Source organism: Gopherus flavomarginatus, chromosome 11, assembly GCF_025201925.1.
Source record: "Gopherus flavomarginatus isolate rGopFla2 chromosome 11, rGopFla2.mat.asm, whole genome shotgun sequence".
Lineage (NCBI taxonomy): Eukaryota > Metazoa > Chordata > Testudines > Testudinidae > Gopherus > Gopherus flavomarginatus.
The window spans coordinates 46729488-46749734 of record NC_066627.1 but is presented as its reverse complement, the minus strand read 5'-3'; the positions used below and the strand labels follow the sequence as shown (position 1 = coordinate 46749734).

The window sequence follows — 20247 nt, the reverse complement described above, 5'->3', positions numbered from 1 at the left end:
TTCCTGCTTGAAATAGAACTTTTTCTGTTCATAGCCCTAATAACTAATACTAGTCAGTAATTTTGGGCAAAAATAAAATTTTGAGAAATTCACACACACCCCTCCCCATTTTCTGACCAGCTGTTATTATAATACTTTGCAGTTACATCCTTCAATTCAGAATCACAAAGTACCTTATCAATATAAAGTGCCTTACAAAATCACACTTAAGTGATTAGGAGTACAACTTCCAGTGGGTCTTGTGCTCCTAAGTCACTTGGGTGTTCATTATCCCCTTTTTACATGCGGGGAACCTGAGATAGAAAGGGGGGAAGGTAACGTTTTCAGAAGTGGCCTCCATTTTGGGGTGCTTGCCCAACTAGACATACTTGATTTTCAGAAATGGTGAGAACCAGCAACTCCAAATAAAATCAGTAGGAACTGCTTAGCATCTCTGAACACTGGGCACAAAGTGTCTCAAATTGGGCACTGGAAAACTGAGGTATCCCAAATCAGAGGTCACTTTTGAAAATTGTGCTCAATGGGAAAGATTTTCAAAGATATTTAGGCAGCCTAAAGATGCAGATGGGATTTTCCAAAGTGCCTAAGCAGTTTAGACCCTTAATTCCATTGATTTCAATGGGCGTTAGGACCTGGGCACTTTTGAAAATCCCACTAGGCATCTATCTACATCTTTAGGCACCTAAATACTTTTGAAAATCTGCAGTCAGAGGTGTGATTGCAGCATGTGTACATATACCTGAGTTAGCTTTAATCAGGCGAGCTCAGGTGCCAACAGCAGTGAAGCCATGGCAACATGGGTTAACTCGGGTACGTCTACATGCATCAGTCACACCTCTGATTGCTGTGTGGACACACACTTGCCCTAGCTAAGACAGGATGCATAAGGCAGAGCCAAAAACAGAGACCACATCTTCTCTCTGACTTGACAGCAAACCCATGTCTCCTCTCCAGCAATTATTTCTAAAGCTGCTGGGAGGCAGCACACTGGCTAGGGGTTGGAGAAGTTCTGGTGTTGGAGAAAAGGAAAGATCTGCTGAGATACACTGGAGGTCAGGTCCACCAACAAAGTGACCTTCAAATCAGTTTTCATCTTGCTTTTTCTTTTCTCCTCTGCCCATATAGTCACATTCTTCATTCCCAGCCAGGGAAGTGCAAGTAATTGTTTTCCAAGGGAAATTGAGAATCTGACAGACTTTTTTGTCTATTTTTTTAACAACAGAACTGTAAAATATTAGGGTAGAAAGGAGTCTGAAAGGGAAAGGCCTAGACTCTTCCTCAGTTAGAATAAACACAGAGAGCTGCAGTAACTGTCCTAGAATGCCAAACATTGGAGAAGCCAATATGGTTGGTTTATTCCATATTTTGTTTCCCCACATCTCATTTCCCCAGCTGTCTTCAGGCCGCACTAATCCCTCATTGCCTTTCATGTAGACTGAGGCTTCTCTTCCCTTGATCAGAGAAGGTCTGTTTTCTTATTGTCTACACTGCAATTAGACACCCATGGCTGGCCTGTGCCAGTTGATTCAGGCTAAGGGGCTCGGGCAAAGGAGTCTGTTTAATTGCCATGTAGACATTCAGCTATGGCTGCAGCCTGAGCTCTGGGACACTCCCACTTTGCAGAATCCTAGGCCTGGTCTACACTGGGGGGGAAATTGATCTAAGTTATGCAATTCTGCCTATGCCTCTTGCAGCGGTGGAGTACAGGAGTCAATGGGAGAGCACTCAGGGTTGATTTATCGCATCTAGACTAGATGCAATAAATTGACCTCCGCTGGATCGATCGCTGCCTGCCGATCCGGTGGGTAGTGTAGACATACCCCTAGAGTCCAGGCTGCAGACCGAGCCTGAACATCTACAATGCAATTAAACAGCCCAAGCCCTGTGAGCCTAAGTCAGCTGGCACAAATCAGCTGCGAGTTTTTAATTCCAGTGTAGACGTACCCTTAGATGCTTCCGAGCTGTGGGAGCTGTCTATCTGTTTCACTAGCCATGACGAAGTGCAGGTAGAGCCCTTTTGCTAGAAGTGACATGCCAGCACTAAGCTTGCTGCTGCCTGGGGCCTAGATCCTGTTCCTGGGAACTGAGCCCAGATCCTAAGGTGATGGGTACTACAGAAAACCTCAAAACAGGCAGACAGATCTCCCAATGCAGCAGCATGGCACACGCAAAGACTGGCACTGATAGTAGCAGATGCCCTGGTATAAGCTACTGCTGCTCCCTGCAAATGACAACAGGGCAGTGGTATAAAAGAGAATCAATCCTCATTGGTGTCTTACCTTGAAATTGTACATTGAGGTCAGTTATCAAGCTCTAAGGTGTGAGATAAAAAAGATTGGATTGTCAAGAGATTAAGAAGGTGATAGACCCTTTGGTTTGTGTTATACGTAGCACTTCCACTTTTGGTTGGTAGTAAAATGTTTGCAGTGTGGCCAATCCCAAGTGTTCCAAAATCAGGAATCGGTTCCCCCTAAATAATGAAATTGTCATAAAAATATATTTTGGGTTCCTTTTTGTTTGTCTTCTGGTGTGTGAGGTTTTGTAGTGCACTCAGGTCATGTTTTCAAGATTTTTCTCAGCAACTGTGAAGGCTAGAAATTTACTTTTCAATTTTTAAAATGAAAGATGAGAGAGTTTCATTCCAGAGGCTGGGGATTTAATAAAACAACAAATATCACAAGACTCATGATAAAATTGCAAGAGTTGGTGCTTGCATGTGTGTGTGTCCAGGAGCTGCTGTTATGAAGAAGCAGCAGCTTGACATGCTCAAACTGTGAGTCTGTCTACAATGCAGTTATCCTCTTCCTCTGGTATTGCACCTAACCCAGCTCCCATCCAAAATCCTTGCACCCAAGTTGGCCTAGCTGAAGCAGTGGGGTAGAGCATGGGCTCCCCTTTCACTCAGGTTGGTAACCTACCCGCTTTGCAGTGAGGACACAGCTTAAACCACTTGAGGGCTGATAGTCCTCCAGTGCCTTCCCACAATTTCCACCAGGTCACCAGGAGGACAAACAAGTTCTCTCACAATTCACTAGGGACAGATCATTGAGTGGCTCATCTTACTGCAGCACAAAGAACCAGGGAGTATGTCCCCAGAAGTCTTAGTGACACACACCAATGGGGGCAGTACCAGTGAGGACACAGTAACTCAAGCCAGGCTTTACCTTGTAGCTGCTCCCACCTGGGCTAGGCCAACCCGGGTGTTCAGACCTGGGTGCTTTTCACCTGGGCTGTCTCTGCAGTGAAGACGTACCCTGAGAAGACATCTTTCACAGCACCATTCCTTACAGGTTCTGATCACCACTGCTCCCTTAGGTTCTGACTCAGCCACACACTTAAGCATTGGCTTCAATGAGACTTACACACTTGCTTAAGTGCTCTGCTGAATTGGGGTCTCTGTCAGTTTTAAAATGCTACTGATCAGGACACCACAATGGGGTGGAAGCACAGTGCTTAGCTGCTGCCTGGGGGTAAAAAAAAGGAGGGTGAAATCAGTAAAACCCTGGTGAATTAGTTTCTTTGGCTTTCAATTTATTTTGCAAAGAGTCTCACCCACCCCAACTACCATCCAGCTGTGCAACACTAAATGTGGGAAAGCAGAAGTGTGGAGTGCACTTTCCGTATCCCGGTGGGGGAGATAAATTCTTCTTTGCCCTTTTGTTTTCTTGGGGAAGCAGATGCTGGATGGAAAAGGGTTCATTTGTACAGCAATTGCCCAAGGAAAATTCCAAACTGCTGCTCTGTCTTCCTCCATCTCAGGATGATTACAAAAGGGCTTTTATGCTCTGAGCAATGCTGCATGGAGACAGTGGCAGATCCCAATTTCCTTTATGATTATTGTTAATAATCATCCTAATATCATTTTCCTTATCCACTATTTCTGTCCCACCCTGAGCTTTCTTTTAATGAATTCCCTTCTGTTACCCTCGACTCTGCAACGACACCAGGCTGATTTGTAATGTAAATTGGCACCCCAGTGTAAGGGCGACCTGCTAGAGCACCGCAGGGCTCTAATTATAATTTTCATTAAACTCCTTCTGTTGACGACTATCTGAGCAATCTGGAGCTGCAGCAGAAGCAAAAGGAAATTAAAGAGACACTACCACTTAGCTGCAATGTCAGTTTGAGGGTAACCCTCCCAGCTGTTTAAGAGAAGCTAAAACAGGGCTCTCCCCTTTCCTTAGGGGTAAAGTTTAGAAGCTTTGTTTTGTCTGTAACAACAGGTCTACACAGGGTCTAATCTTTCCTTTCCCCCACAACACTTCACGCTAGCTTGGCAGGGGGAGAAATTGGCCTGTGTAAGTGTTTTACAAGTGATCCATTTGTGACCTAATTAGAAGGATCAGCTGCTAGAGCTCTGCCTAAAACTTAAGGGAACTATCCTGGTCTCATGGAGTCAGTAGTGGGGATTGTCATCGACTTCACTGGGAGCAGGATTAGGCCCTAAGCTTTGAAAACTGGATGGTGGAGGTTGGAAAAAGAGAGGAGAGAGCATAGCACACAGCCCTAAAAGTGAGTGCTGTCGACCGGAGCTGGGGGACAGCTGTGGCTCGGGTGGCTAGGTCTACACTGTTCCACCTCATGCCTACTGCAGGCTTTCCTGGCAGGTCTCCTAGGTAGGACTGGGCATAACTTAAAGATGCTGCCCTCACGCTGATAGAACTCCTGATGGAGGGCTGCATTGGCGACACTTTCCCCTGAGAGCCGATCTCATCCTACCCACGCTGGCAAACTGCCCCTTCCTGCATTACAGTGAGTGAATTTGATCCATCGTAAGGTGCTTTGAGATTCTTGGATGGAGGATGCTAATAGGAGCTCAGAGGATTGTTAGTCGCTGTTGCGTGGGGGAGAAGAAGGGTAGATGGGGCCTGTCGAAGGAGACACTTTAGGAGATAGCAAGATCAACATGTTGTTCTGTTCATTTATTTTGTAATGTGTTTAGAGAAAAATGCTTGTGGCTCATCACTGTATTAGGCCCAGGGTCTGAACACATAACTTCTGGTTTCCTAAGATTTAGAACTTGGGTGTGTTAAATTAGTTCGGAATAAGGTTAGTTTTATAGATGTGCACAGTATCCTCGGCCTGACGTTTATGCAGAGCCTGTGACATGCACAGAGGACTGCATTAGTCTGAGTGTCAATCTCCCAATGGAATGCATGATTAAGGAGTGTTATAAGGGGATTATCACCTCTATCATTTCTTGTTTATAAAGAATATTCAAGCAATGTAAAACTGCTAGCCAAGCGAAGTAACCTGTGTAGCCTGTAAGGGGTCAGGTGACAGGTTCCTGATGCCACTGACAGTCTGCCCCAGGGAATGGGGGCTAGGTGATGACTGGCAAGGGACATAGACTGAGGTGAGGTGGGGATAGAGGGTGGGGGTTCCCTGGGGAGGGGAGACCCAGATCTGTGGACAAGAGGCAGTACCCTGGTCTGAAAGGGGCACCAGGGTCCAGGAGGGACTTGGGCCCAGTGGCAAGTGGGACACCAGCCTGCAGAGGGCGCTCTGGAGGCTGAAAAAGCTAATTCCTTGGACGACCAGCAGGAGGCGCCGCAGGACTGAGTCCCACACCATTACAGTGATCACAAATTGTGTCTCGGTACAGTAGGAAACTACTTAGGAGATACCATGGGGATATATTGCCATGGTTCAAACTCTCGGGGATGATGTAAAAGGACAGAGTGGGAATCACTATGCCCATAAAACGGGGCTTGTTCCGAAGGTTTCGTACGTATATTTCAAATTTGTGCCTCTTTGTCTCTCTCAAATACAGGGTTTTTTCTTGAGCTGTGTGTGGAAGGGTCAAAGGAAGAACTGAGACAGTCCTTTCAAGATTCAAGTCAGTTTCCTTATGGAGATTCTGCTGTTCCTTTAAGAAACCGAAGACTAAAATACACCTCTACCCCGATATAACGCTGTCTTCAGGAGCCAAAAACTCTTATCACGTTATAGGTGAAACTGCGTTATATCGAACTTGCTTTGATCTGCCAGAGCGCGCGGCCCCACCCCCAAGGAGTGCTGCTTTACCTACATTGTATCCAAATTTGCCTTATATGGGGTGGCGTTATGTCAGGGTAGAGGTGTATTTAAGAACATTAGTTTAACCCTGGAGTAAACAGGTGCAAATGAAGTTTGTGGTCTTACTCCAGGGCTGAACCTGGCCCTTTACCTTATAATTCTGGACTCTTCCTGATGTTTGTCCAGCTCATGAACCCAGTTCTAAGTTTATCCCAAGCAAATAGAGAGAGGGTCATTCTACATCACAGACAAACTGTTACTAGTATTATTATTTGTATTGTTGTCTCATCTGCGAGCCCCAGATGTTGACTAGAACCTTGTTGTCCTAGGTGCTGTACAAACATAAAAAAATAGTCCCTGCCCAAAGGGCTTATCTACACTTTTGTATCCATAGCTACATTTCCTATTCGGTTGCACATGTAACTAGGAAGCCATAAGCCTGACTTAAATAAACAGCACAGTGGTTGGGCTGCCAGAATCTTGCAAGGAAATGCATTTAAATGCTTTGTCAGTTAAGTAATGCTTAGCAATTTGGTTGAGAGTGAACAGTGTGAGGGTGACCAAGCAATATTCTAACTGAGCATTTATTTAACAAGAGCTTAGTGCATTTTTACTGTATTTGGATTTAGAAATCCAGCTGGCAGGCATGCAAAGCTCTCTGAATGAGCATGCAACTGCCTTTTCACTTCTTCGGAGGGTATCCTGGTATGTACTATGGGAAATAAGATGCTGACAAAGTGCAACTTTTCAAAAACTTTTTGCTGAAAAGGTTGCCCCACCATCAGCAGAGTAGACTTTAATTGCAGTTCATTGAATTTCCTGACTGTTCTTTTTTAGTTTGTGAATTTTTCAAGAACTGTAATGAGGCTGTTTCTTGTTTCATGAGAGTAGTAGCTGGGGAAGCCCATACAATGTAGATTAGCTTTTGTTTTATTGCATTTGCTTTCAGCTAAGAACTTGAGGGCAAGACTGTGCACATGACACGTATCCACCAATAAATAGTACAAATGAAAACTCCACTCAGTTAACATGTATCACACTGCCATCACATGTGAAGGGGGCTCTAGCTATCCATTCGAAGGGCCCAGTCCTGCTTTTAGTGAAGTATGTGGCAAAACATCCACTCACTTCAGTGTTATCAGAATCTTATCAGAATCTTTTTCGAAACTACCAAGAATAACAGTTAGCCCCAAACTGTTCCAGTTCCCGAAGGAACATATTTGAAGTTCCAGTTCCCAAAACATATTTGAAGACTGTAGTAAGGCCCCCATCAGTCTTCTTTTCTCAAGACTAAACACACCCATTTTTTTAACCTTTTCTCGTAGGTCAGGTTTTCTAAATCTTCTATCATTTTGGTTGCTCTCCTCGGGACGCTCTCCAGTTTGTCCACATCTTTCCTAAAGTTTGGTGCCCAAAACTGGATGGACTACTCCAACTGAGGCCTCACCACTGCCGAGTTGAGTGGAACAATTATCACCTGTATCTGACAGACAGCACTCTTGTTATTACACCCGCGTGATATTAGCCTTTTTTGCATCCGCATCACATTGCTAGCTCCTGTTCATTTAGTGATGCACTATAATTCTCTGATCCTTTTCTTCGGTACTACTGCCTACCTAGTTATCAAGACTGAAGTTGGAATTATTTTTCATATTCCTTCTCTTGCAAACAACATTGGCTAGCCTTTCTGGACTAGCAGTAGGACAGCTAGTGCAGGGATGCAATACCATGTTTAGTGGGAATAAATCTTTCAATTAGAAGTTGTAATTCCTGCTGATATTGTAGCACTGCTCAGCCTCCTAGTCTTTATAATGTTCAGATGGCCTCATAAACAGTAGCGAATTGCCCTGGCAAGGAACTAGCACATCCTTAACTCAACCCTCAATAAACTTGTACTACTGCTGGCCCCCTATGTTAGAGAATATCCCTCGGCTGCACACAGCTATCCAAGAAGGCCATGCATCGCAAGCCTCACCACGTGCCTGCAGGACATAAATGTCAGGCACTTTCTGAATAAGAAAACTCTTATTTTTCTGCCAGGTACAAAGCCAGTCTCGTCCCGTTCATTTCAATGGCCATTCTGTCTGTCACAAGGTTTTTCTAGGATGACCAAAGCTAGTACAATACATTAAATTAATTGGCCTTTAAGTTCTGGAGGCCTAGGTTCAGATGTTGGCTTAGGTCACAAATAAAATGAGTTTGGCAGCCTTATCACAGTGAGTGGAGGAGTGATGATGCTTAACAAATGGAGCCACAGTACTGGTATGTATTGAATTGTCCCAGTTATGATGCACATGGGTAAGTGTAGTTCTGTGGTAACCAACCTGATGAGAGACTAAGAGAGCCAGACTGGAGCACAGCATTCTGTTGCAGTCACAGAGGGCTAAACCAGATGATCGGAGAGTTTGAGTGTTTGGTCCCCATGAAGTGCCCACCAATTTGCTCTGAAGGTTGTTGTGCAGCCTCACCTTAGCTGCAGTTATTGTGAGGTGGTTCAGATATGTGAAAGATCTATGATGGGCAGGGATCAGCAACCTTTGGCACGAGGCCCATCAGGGAAATCTGCTGGCAGGCCAGGGCGGTTTGTTTACCTGCAGCGTCTGCAGATTCGACCAATTGCAGCTCTCACTGGCCACGGTTCTCTGTTCCAGGCCAATGTGGGCTGCAGGAAGTGGCAGCCAGCACATCCTTCGGCCCACGCCACTTTCTGCAGCACCCGTTGGCCTGGAACAGAGAACCGCGGCCAGTGGGAGCTGCAATTGGCTGAACCTGCAGACGCAGCAGGTAAACAAACCATCCCAGCCCACCAGTGGATTTCCTTGATGGGCTGCATGCCAAAGGTTGTTGATCCCTGATCTAGGGTTATTCTGAGGTAGACTGGGTGGGATTTGTGTTTCAGGAGAGATCCATTGAGAAAGATGTTGAGTTCCTGGTCTGCTCTGGCATTGTAAAGATGGAACACACTCGAAATGTCAACATGGTGTGAAGAGTGGTCTGTAGTTGACATCAGAAACCAGTCTCTCATAACTGACCTGACTATGTATATACCCAGCTTTGATTTGCCATGCCACTTGTGGGCCCTTCTGACCTGATTTCAAATGGGCCATGATCAATGTGCAGCCAGCCTGGGGCCAACAAGAGGATCCCCATGCATCTGTGGCCAAAGATAGACAATATCACACATCACTGATGACTGCCTCTGACCAGATTTGCAGGTGGTCTGCAGGCTCTGCACATCACTGAGGAAACTGACGCAAATTGGCTTTGCAAGCTCTGCATCTGATAAGAAGATCATAGTGGGTTTTTGTCTGCATGACAAAACCATCTGTTTATTAATGTTAGTCTCGGTTTCATAGAGACTAAGCACTGGTATAGCAGGGGGTCTTGCAATCCCGGGCTGAGGTACATTAATAGATCTGTATGAGAGAAGTGTATGCAGTATCTGCCTACCTCTAGCTAATCCCGTTAGACCCATACTTTCTCGAAGACTAAATTCGTCCTAAAATTGGTAATAGCTACCCAACCCTTCCCACTTTAATTGTACTATTTGTTCATCAGTGGTTGTGTAGCAAGTGTATTCCCATGGAGTAAATTTAGTATCATGACATGCAGAACCACAGACTCTCTCAAATAGAAGAAATTTATTGAGGAAAATTTAGGCTTCCACACAGCTTGAGTCTCAGTTTTGTCTCCTATGTTTACCAAGGAACATACCCTGTCAGGAAGTCAATGATGGACACAGACAGCTGATAACTGAATAATATAGTGCAAGTCAACATAGCCTTACATCCAGGATTTTTCTGAAAGGGCCCAGTGACACAGTATATGGGAAATGAGGCCAAAGGACTTGTAACAGCATTGCTATCAACTGAAAGAATGATCCTGTCAGTGACAGATCCTTAGCACACATATACCACACTAGAGGAAATGAAGATGTCAAAAATGTACACGGAGTTGTTTAATGGATGATTGCTTAGTTGGGGCTAGTTGTCCTTACAAGCCCCCAGAATGACCCAGATTTATTTCTACAACATTAATAATTAGAAGACTCAAAAGATAGCATCTCATTTGAACACCCTTCCGGCCACTTTAATGCCTGTGTGCTTCTGGATATAATGAACCTGGGGTATACAAGCAGCTCCTTGGGAGCAAACAGACCAAACTTGATAGAGAATGGTGTTTGTTTTATTAAATGGCAGTGCTGACCAAACATATCTTGGCGACAAGGCGACAAACAGAACTCTTCTGTTCAATTAGTCTCTTGACCTCCCTGGCTCAGCCGGGATGCTAGGAAGGGAGCTGTGGATCATGAGGCCCCAAGGAGGGTTTCCTTGACAACACTTACAGAAGAAAAATTAGATTTCATGAACACAGTTGCATATTAGGCCATGAGACGCTGACTTCAGGAGGAGCTGAGAGCACTCGGCACCTGGCAGGATCAGGCCCTGACAGTTTGAAGCGGTGAGTGGTACCAATTTTTTTTCCCCTAATAAACTTAATTAAAGAATTTCCTTTTTTGCTGTGTGGAAACAAATCCACTGTGGTAGCGAAGAGGTTTATTGTTTAAATGAATAACCTCATTACCCACAGAATTCACCTTGTCCACACTGCAGTTCACCCTGAGACAAATGGAAGGTAATTTTCTGCTCAGCCATAATGTTTTTTTCCCCCTACCCAGACTTAGCGTGAGTTATTGAGGCCTAGATATTTTCACCATTTTCAAAGATGAGAAGGCAAAATTGCAAGGCGGATAGGCATCATGCTGGCTGGCTAATGGATAGTCAGTATCTTCAAACCCAAATCATGAGGCAGGCTCCAAAAAACATGAGATTGGCTTAAAAATCAGGAGATTTTTAAAATAAATTTGAGGCTTTCTAATTTCCTTCTAATGTATGAACCTTTAAGACTCACATTTTCAAGCTTGTTTTTGCAACCATGAGGGTTAAGAACTTCTTATTTTTTAAGGACAGCTGAGAGTGTCTTATAATCCCATGACTCCAGGAACTGGGGCTTTAAGAAAAATACAAAACATTGTAAGAATTGGCAACACTGTCAATGTGCACTGAGCTTGACCCTGCAGCCCTTGTATGCCAAAAACACTCACTGAGGTCAATGGGAATCTTGCCTGAGTAAGAACTGCAATTTCAAACTCTTGCTGAAGGTTGATAACTATGGAAGTTCTTGCCACTTTAAAGTTGGCTTGAGATGTTTAATAATGTGCATGATGGAGTTTATCAAACAAAGACACATCTAGAAAACTCTGGCTTTGGCTGGATCTCTGTCCTGAGTTAAAGGGAGAGTAAATAAAATTAGGTCACAGAATTGGGCTGTTTCTAAATTGTAGACACACGTGTCCTCAGGATCCAAGGCTTCCATGTATATCCATCTAAAGGGGCATTGCAGAGTTCTCAACAGTGCCTTGTGACCATCAGTGCTTTGGGTGTCCAAGGAGACGGAAGCATGGAGGAGTAGGAAAGAAAAGATTTTAAAGCTGTGTCACTACTAGGGCTAGTAGAAAATTTCCCATCAAAACTATTCTTCAACAGAAAACTGGGATTTTGGACAGAAAGAGGAGTGGTTTTGTTTGTTTTGTTTGTTTGCAAAAAGTGTCTGCTTTCGATGGAAAATGTTGACTTTGTTCCAATTTCCGCCCCCCCCCCACCCCTCAAAAACTTGCATTTTTCAGATGAAAATGTTTTGTTTTGTTTTGTTTTTTTCAATGAAAAGTTTAAAGTTTCCATGGAAAAACAAACCATTTTCTTGGCAGCTCTAGTCGCTATGCTTAAGGGTCTGTTATAGAGTCAGGCTGAAAAAAACTCCCAGAGCCAAAGAGCCCTGAACTTTGAGAAGGTTTGGATCTAGACTTTTTGAAACTAGACCCCATCTCTAATGGGTTACTGGCAGAGTGGTTTAAAGATGACTTAGTGTAAATCAGAACTGGACACACCGTTTTCATATTTCTTGCTTCTTTAAAATCCATCAGCCTACTGTAAAGCCTGGATCCATTAACACACTGGGAAACTGTAGTGAGAGACCAATTTGCTTGGCTTGTTGGAGAAATCTTTCCAGCTCCCCAGTGATTCATAAAAAAGTGTACCTTTGACTGACTCTGGTGGGACTCAAACCTACAACCTCCAAATATTCTTTGCAAGGAGACAGATCCTTGTAGGCTGCATACAGGGTTACTTCCTCCTAGCTGCTCCTCTGTTTCATGCTTGTATTCTCTCTTTAGCCATTAAAATTTAAACAAAAATTTCTCTTTAATTATTAAAGCTGAACTTGGAAAGTGTCAAAGCAGCTTTACTGCTATTAGAACACAGAAGTGTGGATATATGTGATATATGGTGTATGCATAGCCAAGTCACAGGTCTGTTTCTTTCACACGGTCAGTTCGGCATCATCCAAATTGTTGTTTTTTTCCAAGTGACTCCAGAAAAGCAATAAAAGACACAGATCTGAAATGAATAAGATTAGGGTGCTTAAAAACGAAATACATTAGCAAGAACAAATCTAATTGCTAACGTGGCTGGGATAGTGGGATAAAAACGATGTGGCATAAAAGGATTATAGGTGACCTCTGACTCATTCATTGGCTCCCCTCACTCCCTCCTTACCCACACCAGTGTGCCTGGGGAATGGGTAAAACTTCTGAGCTCATCAGGGTGACCAAATCCATACATGCCAAAGGGGAAGCTGGCAGGAGGCAGAAGCATATGGGATGTTAGGGAACCCCCTGCTGAAGCAGGTCAATGTTCTTCAGTCTGGTGGCCTTCGGAGAGCCAAGTACAGAACCCACCTTCTCACAGGAGCCTCCCTGCAATTGCAGAAGCCAGGCAGAGCCCAGAGGAAGGGAAAATCGTAGAACCAAGAAAAGTAGAAAGAGAAAAATAGAGGAGGGAAAGCCTCCAAAGAAAAGCAACCAACCCCAGGAAGCATGGGACCAGAGCCCATTTTTTATATTCCTCCTCCACTTTATTCTACTGGGTATTTTTAGTACCTAGATACCTGGGTCAGATGGTGCCGTGACTGTACTTTGGTTTCTCCATTATACAAATACTTCTCAGCCAATCGAAGCACAGATACACAAACGTGGGACAGTCACGTCTGAACAAATATTTACGTAAATCTCTGCTGTATGACTACTACCCTGAAAATGCCCGTCACAGAAGAGGTTAAGTGTCCCTCAAGGGACAAGAAGGAACAGTGGGAGATGGAGGATGGAAGGGGAGATGGGTCTTTCACATGGATTCAGCTGTGGCACCAGGTACTATGATAAGTAGACGGGCCTCTTGGGTTATATACCAGCAAAGGTTAATAAGTAGAGTTTGTCAGCATTTCTTGTTCAAAACTTCTTTAACAAACAAAAATGGTCTGTTTTCTACATTGAAAACTTTCATGAAAAGCCTTTGTTTAGTTTTTTTTTTAAAATCACAAGTATTGAAATCTTGGAGTTTTTTAATTTTCTCCTCTTCCTCCCCCTTTCCTCTTTTTTCCCCTGAATGCAGCAGAGTGAATGATGTCTGGAGAGGGTGGGTTGTTTGGAGGGGTTGGGGAGGAAATCCATTTTTTCCTTTTGCTACTTTGTAACTTTTGCAAACTTCCTCAACTTTAGAACAGTTACAGAATAGCAACAAGAAAAAATGGTGGAGGAGGAAATTGACTACCCATGAGTTATGCAATTGACCTTAATTCATGTATTCTACAGAGACATGAATTGCCTTCCTTTCACTACCTGTTGTATAAATGCAGTAGAGCCCTAAAGACGGTTTTATGGGTTTTATCTGTCTAACAAATACTTTGTATGATTATTGCTATTCCAGTTTCCTTCAGATCGCCACAAACACAGCTTATGTCAGAAGAGAAAGGTTAATCACAATCATTTAGATTTTTCTTCTGTAACAAACTGGTTGAAGAAAACTGATTTCCCCTTCATTTAATTTGAAAGGGGAAAGATGCTGTATGGTCTGGAGCAGCAAGAAGAGAAAAGGAGACCTTCTTATAATGAGAAGAGGAGCCTCTGCTATTTAGAAGCCAGGAGGGGCTAGTTCAGCATTTATGGGGCATTACAACAGCACACAATTGCCAATGCATAAGACACCCACCCACCCCTACCTCCCTCTATTACCAACCCTCTGTGCTAGTCTTCTTTGTAGGAGGCCATTCTGGCTCTGCATCTTACACCAGGGATAGTCCCTGCAGGCCTGGGTGGCAGCTTTGCAGCTACAGAGCAATCATGAATCAGTCCCTAAGACTATTGGGGTCATTCCATCTGACAGAGGTGGCATGAGACCCATTTTGCCAGATTCCTGTGAATTAAACAACCCAACAGAGGTCACTGCTGGACGGAGATGGTAATCGATGGCTGGTGCTAGCTACCCCCTCCAATGACCACACTGGCAAATGTTCTTTTGTTTAAAAAAAAAAAGGAACACTTTTTTGGACAGGCAAAGTATGATTTTTTTTGTAACGAATAAGAACAATTCTTAGTGGCAGTAATGCACTGTTGGGTAGAATCTATATCTGTCCATTTCTTACAGTGGTGGAAGGCAAGAGGCAAAGCTGAATATTTCATGCTAATGCACCTAAGACAGGGTGTTATCTTTTTTACAACACACACCCCATTGTGTCCCCTTGTCTAACTGGCTAATTGATATACTGTGGTGCTGGATCTATATGGTACATATTCCAGGGTTAATGTCACACACAAAGCCCATTAAATGCCTGATTGGATGAAGTGGTCAAAGTCAAGTGACCTGTTACCAGCCAATCAGGGTTCAGGAATTCTAAATGTCATTATAGCATGAACATTAATTCCCTACTAAAAAGATTAAGCATTTAACCTATGACTGCTGGTTCTGATGAGATATAGAAAATCTTTTGCACTCATGGGAGGATACCAAATTGAACTACTATGAAATGCGGAATATTCTCCCTGTTCCCATTTCAAAGGCACAGCCTGATAGCACAATGGCAGCAGTGCCGCGTTTCACAGCACCTTCCAGTTAGCTAAAAATGATCAAAATATGACAGCATGTATTACTTCAAAGGGAGATTAATTTGTTTTGTAGAATGCAGCCTGACTTTGAGCCAGCTCTCCTCACCCTCTGCTTCTCATGCACCCCTTCTCCAATGCAGAGAGCTGTCATTGAGGAAAAACTGTTTACAGCCATGCTTTTTGATCTCCTCCTGTAAGCAACAACACTGTTTATTTACCCCTTTGAAGCATAGATACTTTTGAACTTTCCCCACTGTCTTCTGAGCGAGTGGCTTCAGCAAAGAGAACTGTGTTCCTATGCAGTGTATCAACCTGCCGTTCCTTTGGATATAGTTCAATTTCCTATGAATGATTTCCCCACTGTGTCACTCAGGGAAGAGGAGGAATTGTGGTCATTTGATAAGAGTGGCGCTCCTCTTCAGGCTGCTTCACTGGGGCATGCATAGCTCACGGGGATACAACGAGCATCCCCCAATACTTTAAGCCATTGCAAAAGTTCCACTATCTGGTGCCCAGCTGCGTGCAGAGCACATCCAGAGAAAGATGCACTGCTTCAGATGGGACTACGAGGAGTAGACTAGAAGCATCCACTAAAAGAGTTCAGTATACAAAGCTAGTATAATATATCCTAATAGCTGGAGATGGCAAAGGCCCTTTGGACTCTCAGGGCTACTCCCTACAAGTGAGGGAGTAAATACTGGATATTATACATTTAATCTTGGAAATTGCTGGTAAATGTTGGCAACTTATTTATGGGTAAAAAGTAAATACCAATTGTACTCTGAATGCTGTTAAGCACCTTTGTTTTGCTATAGCTGATCCCACTTTCTAAGGATTTGGTACCAGTCACAGTATTGGACATAGCATGTTTGGGATGGAGCAATACTTTGTATGTAGGAGAGTGCATGTGCCAGAGGCATGGAGTAAAGGGATGAGGGGAGGCACTGGCCCATTCACCTCCGCCTTGCTTGAGCTGTGAACATATCAATGAAAAGACTTCGAGGGAGGAGGTTGTCTGTTTGTTTTTGTGCAATTGCATGTCTGATTTGCCCATATAGCTGCCTGCTCTCTGTAGCAATTTGATGCACAGATGGCCAGCTATAAGTCTAGCTGGATACATTGACTGCTGTTATGTGCACAGTGCTGGTAAAAACGTGCCCAAAATGCACATATTTTTGCGTTGACTGTTCTGAAAATCTGGACGTAAATCATTAACAATGTATGGCTTTTACCTTAAATTAATATATTAGCATTGAAAAGAGCTAAATAGGTGGGGGGAGGGCAGTGCTTCTGACAGGGAGGGGACTACCTTTCTTCCCCATGTTATCCCAGTGGATGTATCCAGGTGAACCGATAAATGGAAAATACCAGAGGCAGCTGGGGTGATGAAGTAAATCTGAGACTGAACACTAAAAGCCTTGCAACAAGCTGTGAATTTGTAATTCATCTTTTGCTCCTTTTCTTCCAGCTTGCTGCATTAGAGAGACAAGTGTTCGATTTCCTGGGATATCAATGGGCTCCTATTCTAGCCAATTTCCTCCACATCATCATCGTTATCCTTGGCCTCTTCGGAACAATTCAGTATAGGCCACGGTACATAGTGGTGGTAAGTAGCATTCGCTTTCTTCTGTGCTACAATTACCCAGCCAAGTCCATGATCAGGTCTAGTGGACACTGGGTCAAGGCTGGAACCATTCATGCACAGATATTCAACCATTAGAGATTTTTATCCACACAGAGTCATAAAATCGTACAGCTCAAAGGAACCTCAAGAGGTCATCTTGTCTAGTCCCCAGCACTCATGGCAGGACTAAGTATTATCTAGACCATCCCTGACAGGTGTTTGTTTAACCTGTACCTGCCTGTGCTGCTTTACAGAGCACACTATTTATTCTACTCTTTGCTGTATTTACTCAGCACTTTTGGAAGAGATTAAATCATATTTATTATTTGTATTACAGTAGCAGCAACAGGCCACAACTGAGACTGGAGTCCCATAGTGCTGAGTGGTATACAGACACATAGTAAGAGATAGTCTCTTCCACTAAGAATTAACCATCTAAATAGACAAGGCAGACAAAGGGCTGGAAAAAGAAAGTGTTATTTTTCTCCATTTTACAGATGGGGAAACTGAGGCACAGAGCGATTAAGTGACTTGTCCAAGGTCACACAGGGAGACTGCAGCAGAACTGAGTGCTGACCCAGATACAGAGCTGGGTACTGACTTTCTATAACTGAAGATGATCCCAGGTCTTCTGAGCCCCAATCTTATGTCTTATTTAACCTTTTTATTACTGACCTTGGCACAAAGAGCGGGAATGTGCTAATAAAGTTTGCGGATGACACAAAGCTGGGGGGTATTGCTAACACGGAGAAGGACAGGGATACTATTCAGGAAGATCTGAACCACCTTGTAAACTGGAGTAATAGAAATAGGATGAAATACAATAGTGAAAAGTGCAAGGTCATGCACTTAGGAATTAATAATAAGAATTTTAGATATACGTTGGGGGCGCATCAGTTGGAAGCGACAGAGGAGGAGAAGGACCTTGGGGTATTGGTTGATAGCAGGATGACTATGAGTCGCCAATGTGATACGGCTGTTAAAAAAGCAAATGCGATTTTGGGATCCATCAGGCGGGGTATTTCCAGCAAGGATAAGGAGGTGTTAGTACCGTTATATAAGGCGTTGGTGAGACCCCATCTGGAATACTGTGTGCAGTTCTGGTGTCCCATGTTCAAGAAGGATGAATTCAAACTGGAACAGGTTCAGAGACGGGCTACTAGGATGATCCGAGGAATGGAAAAACTGCCTTATGAAAGGAGACTCAAAGAGCTTGGCTTGTTTAGCCTGGCCAAAAGAAGGCTGCGGGGGGATATGCTTACTCTATATAAATATATCAGGGGGGTTAACGTTAGGGAGGGAGAGGAATTATTTAAGTTTAGTACTAATGTAGGCACGAGGACGAATGGGTATAAACTGGATATTAGGAAGTTTAGACTTGAAATTAGACGAAGGTTTCTAACCATTAGGAAAGTGAAGTTCTGGAACAGCCTTCCGAGGGAAGTAGTAGGGGCAAAAGACTTTTCTGGCTTTAAGACAAAGCTTGATAAATATATGGAGGGGATGTTATGATAGGATCGTTAATTTGGGCAATTGATCTTGGATTACCACCAGATAGGTCTGCTCAATGGTCTGCAGGGAGATGTTGGATGGGATGGGAACTGAGTTACTGCAGAGAATTCCTTCTTGGGTGCTGGCTGGTGAGTCTTGCCCACATGCTCAGGGTTTAGCTGATCGCCATATTTGGGGTCGGGAAGGAATTTTCCTCCAGGGCGGATTGGCAGGGGCTCTGGAGGTTTTTCGCCTTCCCCTGCAGCGTGGGGCACGGGTCGCTTGCTGGTGGATTCTCTGCAGCTTGAGGTCTTCAAACCAATTTTGAGGATTTCAATAACTCAGTCCTGGGTTAGGGGTTGTTATAAAATTGGATGGGTGGGGTTCTGTGGCCTGCCTTGTGCAGGAGGTCAGACTAGATGATCATATTGGTCCCTTCTGACCTATGAGTCTATGAGTCTTAATCACAAGATCATTGAGGACTTCACTTACACAGCCAGAGGTTATGGATCTATTATATGAGTGGATGGGTGAGGCTGTGTGGCCTGCAATGTGCAGGTCTGACTAGACGATCATCATGCTCCCTTCTGGCCTTAAAAGTCTATGAAATCATCCTTTCAAGTTTGAGGCTCATGAGGATCTGCAATTCTGCCTTGGTTATGCTAGCCGGTCAGATTCCATGGTCAGTGACCACTGGATCTTTTTAGAAGCCTCCTGGAATGGAATGTTAATTTTCTGGCTCTGCTCATTGTTGGTTAGAAACCATTTTTGACTGACACGTGTTTTTTTTGAAAACCAACATTTAGAAATATTTTTAGATACTTAGAATCACATTCTGATGCCAGCAAGCATCTCTCTTTACAGGATCTACTGCCTTATAATTGACCTAAACTCTATATGATTCATGTTCCCCTTCAGCTCCGCTTTATCACTGTCAGTTATTGGACAGATAAAATCCTCAATGACAGGGACTGTGACTTAAGTAATAAACTTCTGCCAGCTGGCAGGTTTTTGGGCAGGAGACAGTTTGCAGTCACCTCTCTCTGTGAAAGCTGACAAGATGGAGATCAGGTTGTGACTCTCGGGCTGTCTGACAACCTCCTAGCCTCATACTGGGGCCCTCGTGCACAAGCGTACACTCCTGATGTGTGTGAAGTGTACCTGTCGACGTGGGTGGAAGACAATTAAGCATTGGAATAGAAAATGCCAGGGGAAGTTCATTTAAAGGGATCTGAACAGTATTTTTCTGAGGAATTTGGGGTTTTTCTACAGACATTGTCCTTATTCAGTTTCCCTACGTGTTGACAGCTTTCAGACTTCATTCAAAGTAAACCCAATCAACTAACAAACTTCTCGGAACACGACAAAATGCATTCTGGTCACACTTCATATGAAGAGTTACCAGCTGCATAGAAAGCTTAGCTGAAGGCAGTTTCTTGAGTCAGGATAAGTAGGAATCCAGCAGAGCAGGGCTTTCCAGCCACAGGTCAGTAAGACAGATACCATGGGTTGGTTGAGTTCACCTCAGTTTCTATTTCACACACCTGATACCAGCTGTTCCTCTTCCCCTAGGATGCTAGGTTCTGCTGCACCATTTCCTCCAAGACTCTAATTGCTGATCTGGTGCCCAAAGGAAGGGACCCACAGGCTGCTGGGTGGCTGGCAGAGTTTGTTTCTTTCATTTATGTATTTCTAAGCATGTTTATGGAGATGAGTGACATAACAACTGCACCTTTCAGAGGAACAGATCACAGGAATTAGAAATGGGGCCCATTGCACTTGCCCTTTGTTCTAAAAAATGCCAAGGTTATTTGTCTGGTGGTGTTTTGAAATTGAGAAGTCACCTGGATCTCAGCTGGAGCCCTGAGGAGCCTCCCATTCCTCCTAACTTTTGGCCTTACGCTGCCCTGCGAGCCCCTGAACAGCAGCCACTATCTTCAAGCTGAGGACAGATTAATGTGACTCCCTCCAAAGTCTGTCATCTCTCCTTGGCAGGCTGCTGTAAGAGCAGCATGAGGCACCTTAGCCCCTCCCACCCCACTCACAATGTGAGTACTGGACACCCCTTGCCCTGCAAGGGAAGCCAGAGTCAGCAAGGGCCTGATGTTAAAATGTTTTT

General features: G+C 44.0%; 1 protein-coding gene across 7 annotated transcripts in view; it reads left to right on the top strand.

The window, feature by feature from the left end:
- Positions 1-20247, top strand: part of NKAIN4 (sodium/potassium transporting ATPase interacting 4) — a 123855-nt gene that overhangs the window by 22480 nt on the left and 81128 nt on the right. For all 7 annotated transcript variants that reach the window (XM_050918709.1, XM_050918708.1, XM_050918707.1 and 4 more), the window contains exon 2: positions 16482-16619. In XM_050918709.1, the coding sequence (XP_050774666.1) occupies positions 16482-16619 (138 nt within the window). The remainder of the gene's footprint in view (positions 1-16481; positions 16620-20247) is intronic.